Genomic DNA, 17,182 nt, shown 5'->3' on the forward strand with positions numbered 1-17,182 from the left:
CCATGACAAGCGCTCTGGATATAACAAATTCGTGAATGCCTCCTTCGACAAAATCTTAAGTAGGGCCAAGGAATTCGCCAAGATTGAGCAAACAAAACTTCAGATAGAAGTTGGCCATTGTGAACCATCACAATCTGATGAGGAAATCGTCAAAAAGATCCAAGAAGAAGAGCTAGCCCTTCTGTGAGGCGCTGAAGTAGTCCGTTGTAGGCTCTTCGAAGGCAAGAAGTGCGCGGCCAGCAACAAGGACATACTGGAAATTGGTTAGTGTTATGAGCCCAAAAGAAAGCCTGGATGGCTGATAATCAAGCCTCTTTGACATGTGATTGAGGCCAAAGTTCACAAGGGCCTTTTTAAACAGCCAGCTAATTGGTTGACATCATTGTACATTCCAATAGTATTAACAGTACTATGATTTAGAAAGGATTGGCAATGCTAATCAAGATTCAATGAGTTATGGTTTTTAAAAAGCAATTTGTCCCCTGATCTGGTTTTCTTCAGCCCTCCCAGAAATGGTGGGCCAGCTACCCAAAAAAGCGCCCGCTTATTTCAATCGGTTTGAGACGATTCGGGATGACAAAGATGAAGATTTAAACCCTTATGAGCCGTTTCCAAATCAAGAATCACTAATTACTCGTGACGATGATTCTGATCCAGTGAATCGTGCTACAAATGAAATTATTGGGGATGTATCATCTGAAAACATCTTGTCTCATTGTCAAAGGGGGGTACCTGAAAACTTCAATACGGTTTCGTGTCTTACGATCAAGTTATGGATCGAGCCGACAAAAGAAAGTGGACTCTTGCTCTTTACCAGGAGAAAACAAATATGGAGAGCTACAACGTGTGGGACATCATCAATAAGACTCAGTCCAATAAGCCTTTGAACTGAACTTGGGTTTTTAAGATCAAACCCAAATCCTCAAATCAAGCAGAAGAGTATAAGGCTAGACTCTGTGTCCAAGGATTCAGAGAAGTCTTCGGGAAAGATTATCGCTTCACATTTGCACCTACCGGAAAACTTGTATCACTCCGATTACTTATCGCCTTTGCGCTTCAGAACAACTTTCAGTTCCATCAAATTGATGTCAAGTGCGCTTTTCTCAATGCTCCCATCAGAGAGAGAGTTACTCTCAATCCTCCTCAGTGTGTCGACGTTCCTCCTGGCAAAGGTTGACTGCTTAAGAAAGCACTTTATGGCCTGAAACAGGTCCCGAAAGAATGGCATTTAACTCTTTTGTCTTGGCTACTCTCAAGTAGGTTTCAATCAAAGCTACGCCGAGCCATGTGTTTTCTGGTCATCCAATACTTGGCTATATGTTCATGTCAATGACATTGCTATTTTCAGTCCTGAACTTGAAATATTTAAGAATCTAATCCGAAAACGATTCAAGATAAAGGTTCTGGGCCGGTAGTGTGAAACATCTACTTGGAATGAAGGTCACCCAATCCACTGATTTGGTCCATCTTACTCAAACGCACTAAATCAAAGAAACTCTTATCAAATATAATTGTGAAAAATTGATTCCACTTGCGACTCCTATGAAACCTGGCTCTAGCTTAGTCAAAGCCTCAAGAAGTGAAATTGAACAAATAGATAGGTTGAATGTGTGCTATAGAGGACTTGTTGGAGCACTTAATTACATCAGTGTTACGACTCGACCCAACATTACATTTACAGTTGGTTGTTTGTCACAATTCCTTAAGGATCCCGGAATCTTGCACTGGAATGCTGCAGTACACTGTCTTTGATACCTGAAAGGTTCAAAAGATTTTGGCATCACCCTTTGAAAAATCTGATTTTGTCTCTTATGTCGATGCTAGTTGGGCCAGCTGTCCAATAACCGCTAATTCAACTACTGGTTATCTCATTTGTTGGAATGATAATTTAATTTCTTGGCGCTCGAAGAAACAGTCTACAACTTCTCTGTCTTTGACAGAAGCAGAATACATTGCAATAACTGAAGTAACAAAAGAACTTTTGTGGTTGAAGATGGTCTCAGACTCTGTGTTGAAGATCAAAATAACCCTACCATTCAAAATCTATGAGGACAATCAAGGCGCTATCATGCTAGCAAATAAAGAAGCTAATCACTCAGCGTTTAAGACCAAGCACATGAACCTACGTTTTGATTTCGTACAAGCAGAAATTCTCGCGGAAACAATCACTTTGGTTTTTAAACGGACTCATCTAATGCTAGCAGATTTCCTCACAAAATCTATAGGCAGATCTTCCATCTTTAAGGTTCTGAGAGTTCTTCGAGCAGGTATGCCCCATCCCTAGCGGCTTGGTGCATGGGGGTGTGTTGGAATCAGTGAGCAGCTTACAGTGTGCGCGGTGTACGTTACGGATTTGTGCGCGGTGCTCTACGGACTTGGACTATGACATCAACATTGTGGACGCACTGCGAACGCTTCAATTCTAGAGCGCTGCTGACCGTCCTTCGTCGATTCCAGTTTACCACTCTTTCTTTTTCTTCCTCATCTCAACACCTATCTCTCAACCCGCAAGACATCTCAAATCGTCAATTTCGTCTTGGGGAATTTCGTCAAGGTCATCTGTCTAGGCGGCTCAACAATAGGTTCTTATTCTCTTTGTTATTATCCTTGTTGACCATGTATTCCATCATCTAACCTTATCTTATTTTATTAGCCATAAAACCTCGAACTTAACTAAGTCCCTCCCCCGCCTGAGGCTTTGCCGGAGGGACTTACGCCCTATCAGGAATTCTCGCGTGAGACTATTCTGAGTTTTGGTGGTACTCAACTTTGAGTGCCCAGAACTCAACCTTGATGATTAGCTAGCAATTCAAAAATTTAATGCATGATAGGCCTACATTGTCTCTTTCTTCTGATACAATTTGGGACCATCTCCTCTTCATCTTCGTGCTGTTTTTATTTTTTGAAAACTTTGCAAAACATGATTCCCCAGGTTCGGAGCAGATCACTAAACAACAAAGCCCGTGCGCGATCGTCATCTCTGATACAACGTTATACAAGTACGTGCACACTTCTTTTTTTCTCAGTTTTTTTTCTACTGACTCTCTAGCTTTGATCACTGGCTTCTTAGTTCCAATTGTTCACTCCCGCCACCAATCATAATACTGACGATCCTTCCAACGCACAAGGTTGAACCGAGTCAGCTACCGGCAAGAAAATGTACCTAGAAAACTTACCACCGCTCTCAGAACAAGCCGAAAAGGTCATCTTCATCGATAGAGTCATGCACACGTACAATCTGGACCCAAAACACTTTATCGAGGCCTATCTCGAGAACAAATCGCCATGGTCATTCTCATCGGTCGTTTGCATAGCTGAATAAGTTTGGATGGGTTCGGGTGCACTTGATTGATATCTCTTTGATTGTTCTTTGGTTGTTCTTTACTCGCCACAACTTGTGATTCTGTTCTTATGTTTGCAATGACGATCCACACGTTTTTTTTTCTCACTTGAAACTTTTTTTTCGTCACGCTTCGATGACCATGCGCGGGGACAGCCTCGATCAGGCTTGCTAGTCTTGATCAATAATCAAAGCGGTCGATTTTTTGGCGCTAAGTAATAGGATGGTCTGTGCTCATAAATCCCGGTGGTATGCTGGGATATGATAGTTATTTTCCTTTTATTCGAGATTTTACAAAAAAAATTATAAAAAAAAATGAACAAAGATACAAAGAATGGTAAAAATATAACAAATAAGGGGATGAGGAGGCGCATCAGAAAAAATAAGTTTCAAGAACAAAGGATGAGATCTGCGGGAGTGACGAGGAATATAATGTTTTCCCGGATCAAATATCCGGAAGTCTTACGCAAGAATTCTTGATAGGGCATAAGTCTCTCTGGCGAAGCCTCAGGCTGGACTTAGTTAAGTTCGATAAAACCTAGTGTGTGGTGGTGGTTTCCTGTTCTGTTCTCATCTTATCTTTTGTTCCTGTTTCTTTTAAGGTAAAACTCATTCTTTTTGTATTTACATTTTTATTTGTTTTTACTGAAATCTATTTCTTTTAAGCCTGATTTTATCAGAAAAGAGCAGAGCGGCGCGGGAAAGAGCGGAATAAAGCGGGAAAGAGCGGAGTAAAGCGGGAAAGAGCGGAGTAAAGTGGGAAAGAGTGGAGTAAAGTAAATGGAGGCTGTGCAGAGGACTGAGGATCTGGGGTGGGTGGTTTCATATGGCGGAGGCGGAGTTTATTTTGAGGATTTTTGATGTCCGTGGAGCCCTGTACCAGTCTGGCTACCACAACGGCTGCAAGAAAAGTTTCTTGAATACAAGGTGTAATGTTTCCAGGTTAGAGCATGCTTTTTGAAACATTTGGAGGTGAAAATGTGGTTTAGGACACTTTACCTGTGCAGATCAGCCACCTGGGAACATTTCACGGTATCAATGCGGTTTTGGAGAAGTTTTGAGGTTAATAAGCGGTTATGGAGAAGTTTCACGGTTGGGATGTGGTTCCGTAAACATTTTGCACGCCATTAACCAATCTGAAACTTTCCCAACAAACGTATTTGCTACACCAAACGTTCATTGCGCCGGAACGCCGTAACATTTCTTGGAAATGTTTCTCATGCCATAACCAAATGTTTCCTTGACCACTCTGAAACGTCCCTGAAATCCTGCAGTGTGGGCAAACATTTCTATGAGGTTTTGAAAATGTTCTGCCGACCCAAAAGGGTTATTCCAAACCCTGTAACGTTTGCGCATACTGAAACATTTTTGATAAATGCTTCTGCTCCACTGCAGCCCCAATCGGCAATCACTGAAACTTCTCTATTGTCATTTACCGGATCCCACCCTCCACCATCACAGCCATCTGCCGCATCTGACTTCAACCACCTCTGCCGCCGCCGCCCGATTCCCCAAATGCCCAATACCAATCCGGTAATCAAAGAGGTTACCCCAGAAGACACGGAATTGTTGGATGTTGAAGGGGTAACCAGCCCTCCACCTGCTCCCCACCAATTGGTCCTTGCGCGCAATATACATCTGGGACAAACTCTACGCTACCAACACCCCAAAGAGGATGGCAATGTGCATACATTGCCATGATCAATACATTTCTATTACATAGGTCTTAGCCGGTCTTACCACCAAGTATAACCTTGTGATACAATCATGTAACTGAGATTTAAACTTTTTTTTACTTGGTTAACTGATCCCATCCCAGTAAGAGGTGTTTTTGAGGGAAGTAAGATACATATAAGAGTTGTGTTAGAGCAATGTTAGAGCATGGCAATGTGCACTCATTGCCATCATTTTTGGAGTGGTGTACGCTGCCAACAGCAACAGACCCGCCAAAGAAGCCCCCACCTACAGGATGGTCAACACGGACTCATATCTGGCCCCATTCCAGCTCGGCGTTTCTCAATTGACGCAGTTCAACTTTGCATTGTTCAAACGTTGAGTCATGCGTCAGTCCATGCAACAGGCCGGGGCAAGCATGCCTTATCCAATCAACATTGTGTCCGTTTACGCTGATTTCAGGGACATTCTAACTTGGAAATATGTGATCAATCAGTCAGCCAATGTGCCCATGAAATTCCTTGACTCAATCACATTTAGCAAGTTCCAGATGGGAGCTTTAGAAGCACATCCCAAGACGCGAGTCTAGATTTCCCTTGAGATGGATACAAAGGCAATCTCTTTTCAATCCAATGCTGTCCTGACCTTAATAGTGAATTTATTTATTTATTTATTTATTACTTATGCTCACTAACCTATCCAACCCCGTCCCCCTCCCCCTTGTTCCTTCCCTAGTGCAACAGGGGCAAGGGCTTACCCGGTCAGACCAACCCGCCAAATTTCATGAAGACACCAGGCCAACCAACAGACGCCGCATCTCCACGTCTCCTTCCCCAGCTGTTGCAGCCGTCCCAGCAGATGATGATATTTTTTCTTGGCCACCCCACACTTACCAGACCCGCGCATCTCCAGCCCCAACTGTCCCCGCTGTTTCAGTCGCCGCAGCTCCAGCCTCTACCGCCCCAGCAGTCGCAGCTGTCCCGGCGGACAATGATATGTTCTCTTGGCCACCCCACAATTACCAGACCATTGCCAATTTACAGCTTTGCCTTTGCCCGGCTCATCCTTTGCAAGGATACAGCCCTCTGGGATGGCAATAATGAAAGAAAAGTGACTGAAGATCGAGGATGAGAGAAGACAAGGGCTGAAGAAGTCAAGAGCACAAGATGCTCAGGGACTCAGAACAAAAGATCAGAAGTCTCCAAAGGAGCAGGTCTGTCTGATATGGGCCCGGAACTGAGTGAGTGTGTATTTCATGAGGGAACAGAAGAAATACACTGTGGCAAGGGGCCTAGAGAGGGGGCCTAGTTGGCTATGGAACACTCTGGAAAGGAAAAGAACAACAACAGAAATAACCCCTCTTCTGGGCATGGGGCAGAATTCTAACAAATAAGACGGTTGACTGTGTCACTGCAGCTGACTGTGCTATGTATGCCAACAGCCACAGAGGTAGAAGAAGAAATCACTGCCTACCATTGGCAAGGAGGTGAAGACTTAGCAACCCCGGCGCTAGCCAATCTGAACAACTTTAGTGAACCCTAGTTTTTGCATCCTATCTCATCCACCCTTCCACCTTCTGACTAAGTAGCACGGCAGACCCTCCCTCCCTTTTATCTCACTTGTATGCCTCCCTGTTATGATTGTTACCCTCAACCCCTGCAATTGAAGCCAGTGACTCAAGACCCTCACTGTGTAAAGCGACAGTCCAAATGTCTGCGCCCGGCAAACAATTCCAACCAAACAGCAGGATAGCTGGGCGGAATTGCAAACATTTCAACAAACAATCGCGCACAAGCGCTGAGTTTGATCAAACGTTTGATGAACTTTGGAAGTTCTGGAGAACATCTTTGAACATACAGGCCGTTTTACCCAAGTTATCCAACTTTTCGAATTGAGTCTGAAATGTCTTGGGCTTTCAAGAAAACATTGGTTTTTGAGTCCCAAAAAGTTTTGCTAACCTCCAACCAAATTCAATTGATTTGGGAATGTTTCAGTCAATCCAGGGAATGTTTTTCCCTGGGTGAACAGTTTTCATAACCGTCTGCCAACGTTGCGGGTTTCAAAAGCCGAATATTAACCAAATGTAAACTATTTGATGGAACTCTCACAAAACTTCTCAAAGTGGTTTCCGCGGGGGCCTGGACCCGACGTCCAATCTGGACTATTTTGAGTGGTTTCAAATACCACTCAAAATAGTTTGGTTGCAGCCGTGGTGTAATCACTCCCCTTGATGGCTGGTTCGTTCCGGTCATCGAGGGGATGATGTAATGATTTTGATGACCGGAACGAGCCGGCTATTGAGAAGAGTAATCACTCACCTCAATGGCCGGCTCGTTCCGGTCATCGAGAAGAGTAATCACTCCCCTCGATGGCCCGAACGGAGCGGAGATCAATAGTTCCGGCCATCGAGAGGAGTACATCATCCCCTCGATGACCAGTTCGTTCCGGTCATCGAGAAGAGTAATCACTCCCCTCGATGGCCCGAACGGAGCGGAGATCAATAGTTCCGGCCATCGAGAGGAGTACATCATCCCCTCGATGACCAGTTCGTTCCGGACATCGAGAGGAGTGCATGATCCCCTCGATGACCGGAACGGAACGGACTAGGAGAGGAGTAATCACCCTCTTCGATGACCGGGGGAGTGACCTCCATGTTGACAAATCCGTGGTTCCGTGGTACGCCTTTTGGCACACCTCGGATTGTGGACTCAGGGAATCCAAGGGGGAAATGGAATCTCAGCAGAACATAATTTTTGGGGGCGCGGAATCCGAGGTTCGAATTCCCGGAAAGCTATGGTACAGGCCCTAATACTTGGTCATCCGACAATGGCCATTTGGTCTTGTAACTCGCCTTTGAGGCCTGATTTTGTATATGCATTTTCGGGCACAGACTTTGAAGGACTTTGAGAAGTGACTTGTCTTGTTATGCATTTTTTTTATTCTCTTTCTTTGTGGCATCAACAAGCAACCCTTTTCGGAATACCCCTTGACTAGCTTACATTTATAACTAGGCAGGGCAGACTGACTGCTGAGCGGTTATGGACCCAGGAGAGCGGTACGAAGGGGGGTGACTTGCGGCCCGGTCAAGGGAATGTCGTCATCAGAGCGAGCTTATGTAATCTGATGTCTACCCTATGTAGATGTAAGGTTTCGCCAATACATAGCAATCGGCTTCACTGCCCAACCAGAACAGTGAACACCAACCAACCAGGCCATCAAAACACCGGAATCGCAAACACCCAAGGAGACTCACCATGGAGTCAGAGCCATCCTCGCCCGAGCAGGAGCAGGAAAACAGTAGCAGCAACACCAAACTACCAAAACACCTCCAATTGCCATCAGGCCTAAACCGGACAGATAAAACTTACCCCAACCTAATGCCCTATCCGATCGAATCCCTCGAAGAGATGGATACCCATCTCGAGCTGATCATCCAGCACCTACTAGAAGCTGCTGAAGCAAAAGACTTCGAATAGTTAAGCCCTCCAGACTCACACATATCTATATAGCATACCCAAGAGGCTGACTCAGCTCCTGACCTCTGCCCCAACAGTGCCTTCAGTTATTGGCAGCAGGTTCTCGAGAAATGGCTTGATTTCCGATACCCCATCAAACGCCGTCTTAGGGCCCGCTTGGCTGCCCTACTGTACAATCTCACTGGTGCGCATCGTTCTTCTCACCTTATTTCCAATCGCTGAAGCTTAATCGTGGAGTTCTCATTTTCCAGTTTCTCGTGGTATGGATCCTGATTGCGTCGCGCGAATGGCTAAGCTATTGATAGTTCTCATCAAGTAAGCCACCGCCACCTGCATCATTTCTGAAAAAAACAAAGGTAACTAATCTCTGTCATCTACTTTTCCCAGGTCAGATAAAACCCTGGATGTTCGAGATCTTCAATTGGACTGGAAGCCACTCTATGATGTTTTGAAACCTGAAATATTCCCCAAACAGCGCGCTATCGGCCTAACAACCATCTATCTAACCTATCTCAATTTGGCAGAGTTTGCAAACGCTTATTTCCCTCCGCACAATTCCACGGAGATACTGGAAGCCTTCCTTCCCGAACTGAACGGCCCAGAAGTCAACACCGTCCTCAGCACTCAGTCTCTTCTATGTCACTTTTTGCCAATCAGTCATCCGCTCCCTTGGCTTGATTCAATCTTCCGACTTTGGAACACTTTCCAAAGCCAAAGTTGGGATTCGCAATGGCTCGATCTGCTCGCACGACTCTCACTTAAACATCTCGATCCTAATGCTAGCGATCCACGCCTAGAACAAATTTTGAAGAACCTCAAGCCTGGTGACAAGTTTGATGATATAGCTCTAGAAACTATTTCGAGCTTTGAAGGTCAAGAGGCTTGGTCTGGGATCCATCGGGACGTCGGGATCTATACAGAGCGCCAATGGTCATTCATCATGACTCAGTGTATTCGATATTTCAGCGTACCTGTAGGATCTAAAACCACACAAGCAGTAGCGACCTACAGCGCTCAGGTTACCGATATCACAGTATCTTCGCGGGTCCTCAAGATGCTCAAACCGTCAGAAACCCTCAGGTCGTTTGCCACCATCATAATCGCTTCCATGACCGAGGATCCCAAGTCGGGCGACTGCCGCGCGCTCACGTCGCTATCCAGATTATTAACGGCAATGGAAACTTTTTTCCATCCTTCAAACTACGGACGTTGGTCGGCGAAGCTCGCCAAGTTTTTAAACTATCTTGTCAAACAATTTGCCCGTCGGTGGAGCTCAGAATCTAGGGCTGAACAAAGCACGCCCGATCGCTGGAAGTTGACGGCCCAGATCAAGAAGCGATTTGTGAGCATGTTAAGTAATGTACTCTTGATGTCTATGTTTTCCAAGGACTCGACTACATCAACTTGGACTCAGCACGCTTTGAAGGTCGCCGCTTTTCTCGAACCTAGCGTGATGGTGCCGCCAATCGTCGAGCGCTCCGTCTTGGCCCTCGAGGGTCTGTTGGAGGTAGATCTTCATTTCGGATGGAATCTTCTTTTACACGATTGGCAATTTGCTTACACATCCTCCCTTATCACATAGACTCATCGTACAACAGCGTGCATTGCTGCGTTAACATCAGTCATGGGAAGTATGCTCAGTGTACAGTCTTTTCGCAACGTTGCTGGCAGTTTACCTGCCATTCTCGACTTACTTTTGCCGGGAATCGACCCAAATGATGCAAGCAAAACGATGTACACTGCTATGCTCGTATTACAAACGGTCTCCAAGATCAAAATCAGTGAAAGCACGGTGATGTCCGATCCAGAACAGGAACAAATTGAGATTGGAGACTTGAGCCAATTTAACCCCAGCCAACCCGATAACGGGACGATCGTGCTAGAATCTGAAAGCTTTTTGTCGGATTGGGCGCTAACCTATTTCCAAAGGGTGATGAGTGTTTTTGAGAATTTACCGGAGCCACAAGGTAAACAGGAGAAGACGGGAGGGAAACTGGAAGAGAACACGATCAACTTCCTATCTGCCTCGTTTGATGAGCTTTGCAAGGCGGTCTCACCCGAGCTCGGGCTCAAGATGGTCGATTATTTCAAGTCTTACGTCTCCGACAACGTTCGATCAAACATGGTCAAGGCTGTTGGCTTAATAGCTGGCTCACTCACTCGCGGAATCTCTGGAGCAGCCACCTTTAAATCTATCTACCCTTTGTGCGACACCAGGATCCGTGCTGAGTTGGAGGCTGGCGCGGCTTCCGTTCATACGATGTCAACCAATTCACCTACGGGCTCAGATCTTCGGTTACATTGGTTCTTTAGCATTATAATCGGGATCTCTAATAATTCTGGCCCTACAGTACGTCCTAGTTCTTTTTCCTTGAGCCATTCTGTGACTTCCCACTACGTATAATAATCACTTTTGAGGTATGATCTCTCTAACTAAATTGTTGTTTGTGCGTGGTTGGTTTCTAGATCGTAGAATTTAAGGAGTCAATTTTGTCTCTACTCAAGTTGGTCATGAAGGATTGCAAAACTGAACGGTCATACCTCTATACATCGACGCTCCTCTACACTCTTTTGAGAGCTCTCATCGAATATTATCCCGAGGACAGTCGGTTTTTAAACCCAGAGGAGTGGGATGGTTCAAGTACATATTTCCTTTTCTCATCAAGTGCCCATTGTTGGATGAATCGCTGGTACTTATTTCATCGCTATTCTGTTTTAGATTCTACAAATCATCATCAGTCACTGTGGGGAAAGACTTATAAAGCCCAAGATGCGCAAGTTGAGTGACCTTTTTCGCATTTTGCCAAGGTCTTCGTACAACTTTGACTGAATATCGAGGAGAAAAACAACTGATAACACAACACAAATATGCTGGTGCTCAATAGATTCGCTGGCATGTGCCATCATCTGAGGAAATCGACTTCGCGATCACCATTCTTGAAGAGGTGGTCCAACCATACATGGTCGAGCTCGATGAAGTTCTTAATCAGTCCACCCTCAACCATGATGAGAAGTGTAACTTCGTCAAGCTATGTGCGATGGCCAAGTTTGTTATCACCGGGATCTCTGCCTTTGTCGTTATGGGCTCCCCCGATAATCCCGGTCAGCCATATACGCATTGGGGGTCAGTACTCGTTTTCAATCATTCGGGTGACATCAAACTCAATCTGATGTAATGCCAAAACCAACCAACCGTTACAACATTATTGCATAGTATCTTCGCTAATCTTGTTCAATCAGCAGGTTTGGCTGATTGATGTCACCCGAATTTGCTTACTACCAACCCCAAACTGTCTAATGCTGATGCGAAGTTTTATTTTACTTGCAGAGAGCCTCTCCCAAGAGCTATAGAAGACCTTCCGATGGTCCGTACGGGGATCCCCTTAGCGAGTCCAGATGGGCGTTGGGCTAGAGTGGTGAAATTCAAAGCATCAGTCTCGGAGCTGGCCCACCAGGCGGCGACGAAAACGACCCTCTATGAAGATAACATCAAATGCGTTCAGTCCATTGTATCCTTGATGTCTTCGATCCTTTTGGATTATGCCTGTGAAAGTCCCATTCATGATTATCATAAGGAGAACTATAAATTTGTTCAAGACATGGTGAGTTTTTCCCGGCGCCCCTCATAGGAGGATGTTGTGTAGACTGGTTTTTTTTTGATGTGGCTAGACTCGAATATCAAAGTCGCAGCAAGAATATCCAAGGGTTTACTGGAGTAAGTTGATGAAGTTATATATCCCGATTGATAGCTGATGGTGATTGGGGACATTTACTTTTTGTTGTCTTTTACAAATTAGTCCGTCGGGCTCAGCTGGCCCATTTCACCCGACTGCGATCGCTCAAGCTCTTCGTCCGACGGAGTTCGGTTGACGATAAACTGATCCAAGATCTGACCGAGTTTTCAGTATCTTCGTGGGTTTCGATCAGGCGATCGGCACAGAAGGTCTTGGATGCAGCCTGTAAGTCCGGTTATCATCAAAATCTTTTGCCTGACCAAACTGATCCCGGTGGTTTCCACAGGTCACCTTTATGATGGGAGTCGAAACTTGATCTTGCCCACTTTGTTCGATTCTCTCAAGCCTGGTGCCGAGTCCGATCGGACCAAAGGCGCCATTTACGTCTTGGCCTCCAAGACGCTCTTCAAATTCTGTGTAGCAGATCCTCAATCTTGCTCTACTTTCTACTTGTCTTTGCTACGCTGTCAGCATTCTGAGAAGGTTAGTTACCTGAGTTTTTTATTTTGAATTATTCATACTGAGATTCTTATTGATTTATATATTTGCAGTCTTCGATTCAGTCCCTGGTGTCGAAGTGCGTCTCAAAGTGTCACGAAATATTCCTGACGGAACGCTGACGATCCCTTTGCATTTTTCTCTTCAACTGCAGCTTACTCGGCCAAATGACATTACGTCAGAAAGAACCATCTACTTTGAAAAATACGATTCAGATTGATGGTACCGATGAGATGATTAGATCCTTGAATTCTGAACTGACGCGTCACTCCATAAATCCCGAGATATCTCAAATCCTTGAATCCAGGAGGCAAGCCCGGGTTGAAAGCAAGGACACCTGGTCACATCAATTGGTTGGTGTCATATATTTATTCCTGTTGTTTAGACTATCCATTCACGTAGTTTTTGTTTGTCGAAAAGGTGGATGATTTGCTCGATATTGCCGAGGCCCCTTCGACTCACTGGAAGTACTCGCTTCATGCCGATCGCTTATTGAGCAGTATAGTGAGACGCGATGAGGTAATTGGTTTCTTTTACGCAAACTACCTTTGCAAATTATCCGGATGTTGATGTGTTTTTATTGTAGCCTATCAATGCAAGAGTGGCAGCTCACTTCGTGAACGAGCTTGCGACCTCCGAGCTGCCCGCCAAGCGAACCCATGCTATCTCTACTATCACCACGATGCTCCATTTCGTCAAACTTCGGACTTTCATCGAGTCAGATAAAGATCTGCTCACGGGAGAATCACGCAATCCTCTTCGAATGACCGTGGATCTTCCATCCCCGCAGGACCGCGAACAATTTGACAAGTAAGATATACATGACCATTGAACTACTCTCAGAGAATGCACCCCTGATCATTTGGGTGTATATGCGATATAGATTTCTTGCAGAGCTACAGCGCCCATTGAAAGACCATCCGCAGTATTTTGTAGACAAATTCCTGACCGGTTGGTTAATCTGTGGTTCGGAAAAGGTGTACAAGCCGCCTGATGAGGCCTCTGGGACGGTTTGGGAAAGCCCATCCGGTCCAGCTCTGGACGCTCTAAAAGGGGTCATGCGACAGAAAGTCTTCTGGGAAAAGATGGCGGCTCATTTGAGTCAAGAGCACACCAGGAATTATATTTCGTTGAGTGATCTTTCGTTTCATTTGCAACTGATTGTTACTTGCATACTGACATATATCGCAACGTGCAATCAGGTCTGAGAATGTGATGGCTATCAGTGAGTGCTTTTTCCCTTCAATATTGAAACGGCCGATGATATTTCCCCTTCTGATCTAAGAATTGCTCATCATTCTTAGAATCTATCTTTCAAATCTTCGGCGATGAACTTTGGCTGAGCCTCTTGCCTACACTAGAAGAATTACTCGCTGATCCAGAAGACCGACACAAGCAGAGAGCCGCAGCCGAAATCATCAGTGGTACGTTCATCGTCTTCGTACTCGATCTTGTCCCGAGAGCCTGATCGTCCATCCTGTTCCTATTTGTCATCTTACCTTCCAAGGGGTTATTCGAAGCACTAAGCATGTAAGTCTCAGTATTCAAGATCTCCTTTCTCTGGCATATTATTGATCGTGAGAATCCATACTGCTCGTCTTTCCCAGTGGCCGTTGAAACAACAGAACATCGTTTGGAGTTGGTTCGAAAATTGCCTGAAGAAAATATACGATTCGATCACTCCAGACATGTTAAGTTGCTGGGTGATGTGCGTGGATTACATTTTATGGGGCAGGGACCCCCGAAGGAATCAACCTCTGGTTGACTGTAAGTTCTTATCGATTTTACTTTCAGCGTTGTGTAGTCAGCTAATTTTCGAGGAGTAATCAATCATCCCTAGTCATTTTGAACTTGGAAACGGATAGCAATACTTCTGCGTTTCTGACTAGTAAAGCTCATCAGTTCATCGGCGCTCTTCTTCGATCATTGGCTTGTTAGTTCTTCGTCATCCCAAGTAGATACTACTGCGTGTAAAAGATTATTGATCCGAGTTCTTCTTCTTAGGGCCATTCATGCAACCTTTACTACCCAAGTATACGGATATTTATTGGAAATCTATTGGCCATGATTATCGCGAGGTTTGTGAGGAAGTCTATTCGGAAAGACAAAAGACTCGCGCATCCAAGGTCACTGATGTTCTTTGCTGATTTCTTACACTTACAGGTTCGAAATTGCGTCAGTTTAAACCTGCGAAGCTTAAACGAAGCTGAAACGCAGCCTTCGTTTCGGGATCTGTCGTGTTTTCTGGAGGCTTGTCGAGCTGGAACCGATGAACCTTTACTTGCCACCGATACGCTACTAAATGGAGTGCTTCCGGACCTGTTCAATGACCTGGAGAAGTTTAGGAAACTTAGATTACCGGCTCAACATGGCGACCAGGAGTACGATAAATGTTCGATGACCGTGTTGGCGTGGCTTTGGTCATGCTTAAGCGATGTACAAGCAGTCAGTCCTCGCTCGGCTTTTAATAAATGTGATCACATGGAAGTATCAAGACCGCTAAAGCCTCTTTATTCTTTCCTCCAGGCCGCCGCTCACCCCTTTATCCCGCAAATTATTCCAGAGCTATTCTACATGCACGAGATGATTGATAATCAAGAGCTTAGTAAGCTTTCTCATACGACCTTGATGACTCTGGCGACACTTGCTTGGCCGTGTATGTTGGTAGACCGTTTTTTGGCTACCTTGCTGGATCTATCTCAGGCAAGGAGCTGGAAGGTCCGACTGGATGTACTTACCGTACTCCGAGGTATGTGTTTGGATCTAACCAACCGGGGATGCCGAGAATTTGTTTACGCTTGCTGAAAAAGATGTTACTTGTTCCTTTCAAACTTGACGGAAAAAGTGTTTTTCTTCCATCAAATCTACAACTTGAGTAGACCACAAGTAGAGGAGGTGATGGAGAGCTTGTGCAAGTTGTTAGAAGATTCAAATATGGAAGTGCGAGAGGCAGCAGCGACAACACTTTCAGGCATCGTACACTGCTCGGAGCGAGAGTCGATTTTACATCTCAAGGAGAGGTTCACGAAGACTTTGCGAGATAATCCAGTGCCGAAACAGAGGTTTCTAGAGAATGGGGTCGAGCGGCCCGGCTACCAGTCCACCCTGATCAAGATCCATTCTGCGGTCCTCGGCTCTTCCGCACTCGTCAATGCCTTCCCCTACGATGTCCCCCCTTGGGTCCCTCAGATCTTGATTCATAATCTCTGCTCTCATTTGAGCTCCCCTCCGATGATCTCTACTACGGCTAGAAGCACTCTAACCGTCTACAAAAAAACCCACCAAGACGTAAGACTTATACACTTTTTCACCTTAAATATCATTTCATCCATGCCCTTTTTTCTAGTCTCTCATATTCGTATTTACGCTGATTTATTTATTTTTTGTTTGTTTGATCGGTTGTTTATTTAACAAAGACTTGGTTTGAAGGTCAAAAAATGTTCAGTGAGGAAGAATTAACAATCTTGAACGATTGTTTGGTCGGCTCTTCTTACTACGCTTGAGCTTGTCTCAATCTACATTCATGTGGTCTGGACGGTTAATTTGACAATTCTCCAGTTTCTATTTGTTTTCTTACCAAGCTCTATATTGTAATCAATGGTCATTGTACCTGTTTCATTGTGTGTAATAATCTGCTCGTTATTCCATTACTCGTTGTGCTTGCTGTGTCCTGCTCAACCCGCATCAACCCTTGAGACATTTGAAATGTCCAAAAGGGTTTCTATCATGATCCATGGGGGTTCACAATTGAATTTTACAAAACTTGGGTAAATTTAAGGCCTTTATGAACAAAATTTCAAACTTTTGGTAAGATGTGCATGATGAGGTGTTGCTGTTCAACCAGTAAAACATAGCAATTTTTTAAAAAGAATTATGGTGTTCAAAGTTGGTTTGCATAGTTTTATGCATGCATAAATCATAAAATCATAAGATCTTTTTTGCAGGGGATATAACTGTCCAATTATGTAATACAAAATTTCCTTGTCAAAATATTTTTATGATTTTATGATTTATGCATGCATAAAATTATGCAAACCAACTTTGAACACCATAAATGTTCTTAAACACCTTAAAATATGTCCTAAAGTTTTGCAAATTTCAATTGTGAACCCTCCTATTAAACTCAGATTCTGTAGGATGACAAAATTGTTGCCAAAGTCCACAAAGAGAGAGCAATTTTGTTGAGTGTGTATTGTGTTTTTCAGGAAGCTTGGACTGTTCACCAGGGGAGACTTTGACGCACTCTCCAGAGAGTGCCAGAGTCTAATTTTATGTTGTTTTGGGTCTGATGTGAGTCAGATGTGGATAAGGAAATGATTGATAAATTCTTCAGAAGTCAATGGGAAGTGTGTCAGAAGTGATGTGGAATTATCACAGTACCTTGTGCAATGTTGTATAGAACCAACAAAGGGTAGTTACGCTACGTGTAACGCGTAGATAACGGTAACGTAACAGAATTT

At 44.5% G+C, this 17,182-nt stretch overlaps 1 protein-coding gene across 1 annotated transcript; it reads left to right on the top strand.

Moving 5' to 3' along the window:
* Positions 1-8,268: 8,268 nt before the first annotated feature.
* On the top strand, positions 8,269-16,225 carry PtA15_2A112 (uncharacterized protein; the record flags this gene model as incomplete). The annotated part of the gene is made up of 27 exons (XM_053166100.1): positions 8,269-8,489; positions 8,568-8,674; positions 8,742-8,805; positions 8,878-9,997; positions 10,073-10,840; positions 10,957-11,131; positions 11,210-11,268; positions 11,376-11,614; positions 11,819-12,092; positions 12,160-12,205; positions 12,288-12,449; positions 12,511-12,707; positions 12,776-12,801; positions 12,877-13,075; positions 13,143-13,241; positions 13,309-13,532; positions 13,606-13,851; positions 13,925-13,947; positions 14,027-14,146; positions 14,230-14,252; positions 14,330-14,489; positions 14,563-14,655; positions 14,727-14,800; positions 14,886-15,167; positions 15,249-15,471; positions 15,568-16,010; positions 16,139-16,225. The coding sequence occupies 27 exons, from the start codon at positions 8,269-8,271 to the stop codon at positions 16,223-16,225; spliced, it is 5,754 nt and encodes a 1,917-aa protein (XP_053017355.1).
* Positions 16,226-17,182: the final 957 nt, after the last annotated feature.

This window comes from Puccinia triticina, chromosome 2A (assembly GCF_026914185.1).
Source record: "Puccinia triticina chromosome 2A, complete sequence".
In the NCBI taxonomy this organism is placed as follows: Eukaryota; Fungi; Basidiomycota; class Pucciniomycetes; order Pucciniales; family Pucciniaceae; genus Puccinia; species Puccinia triticina.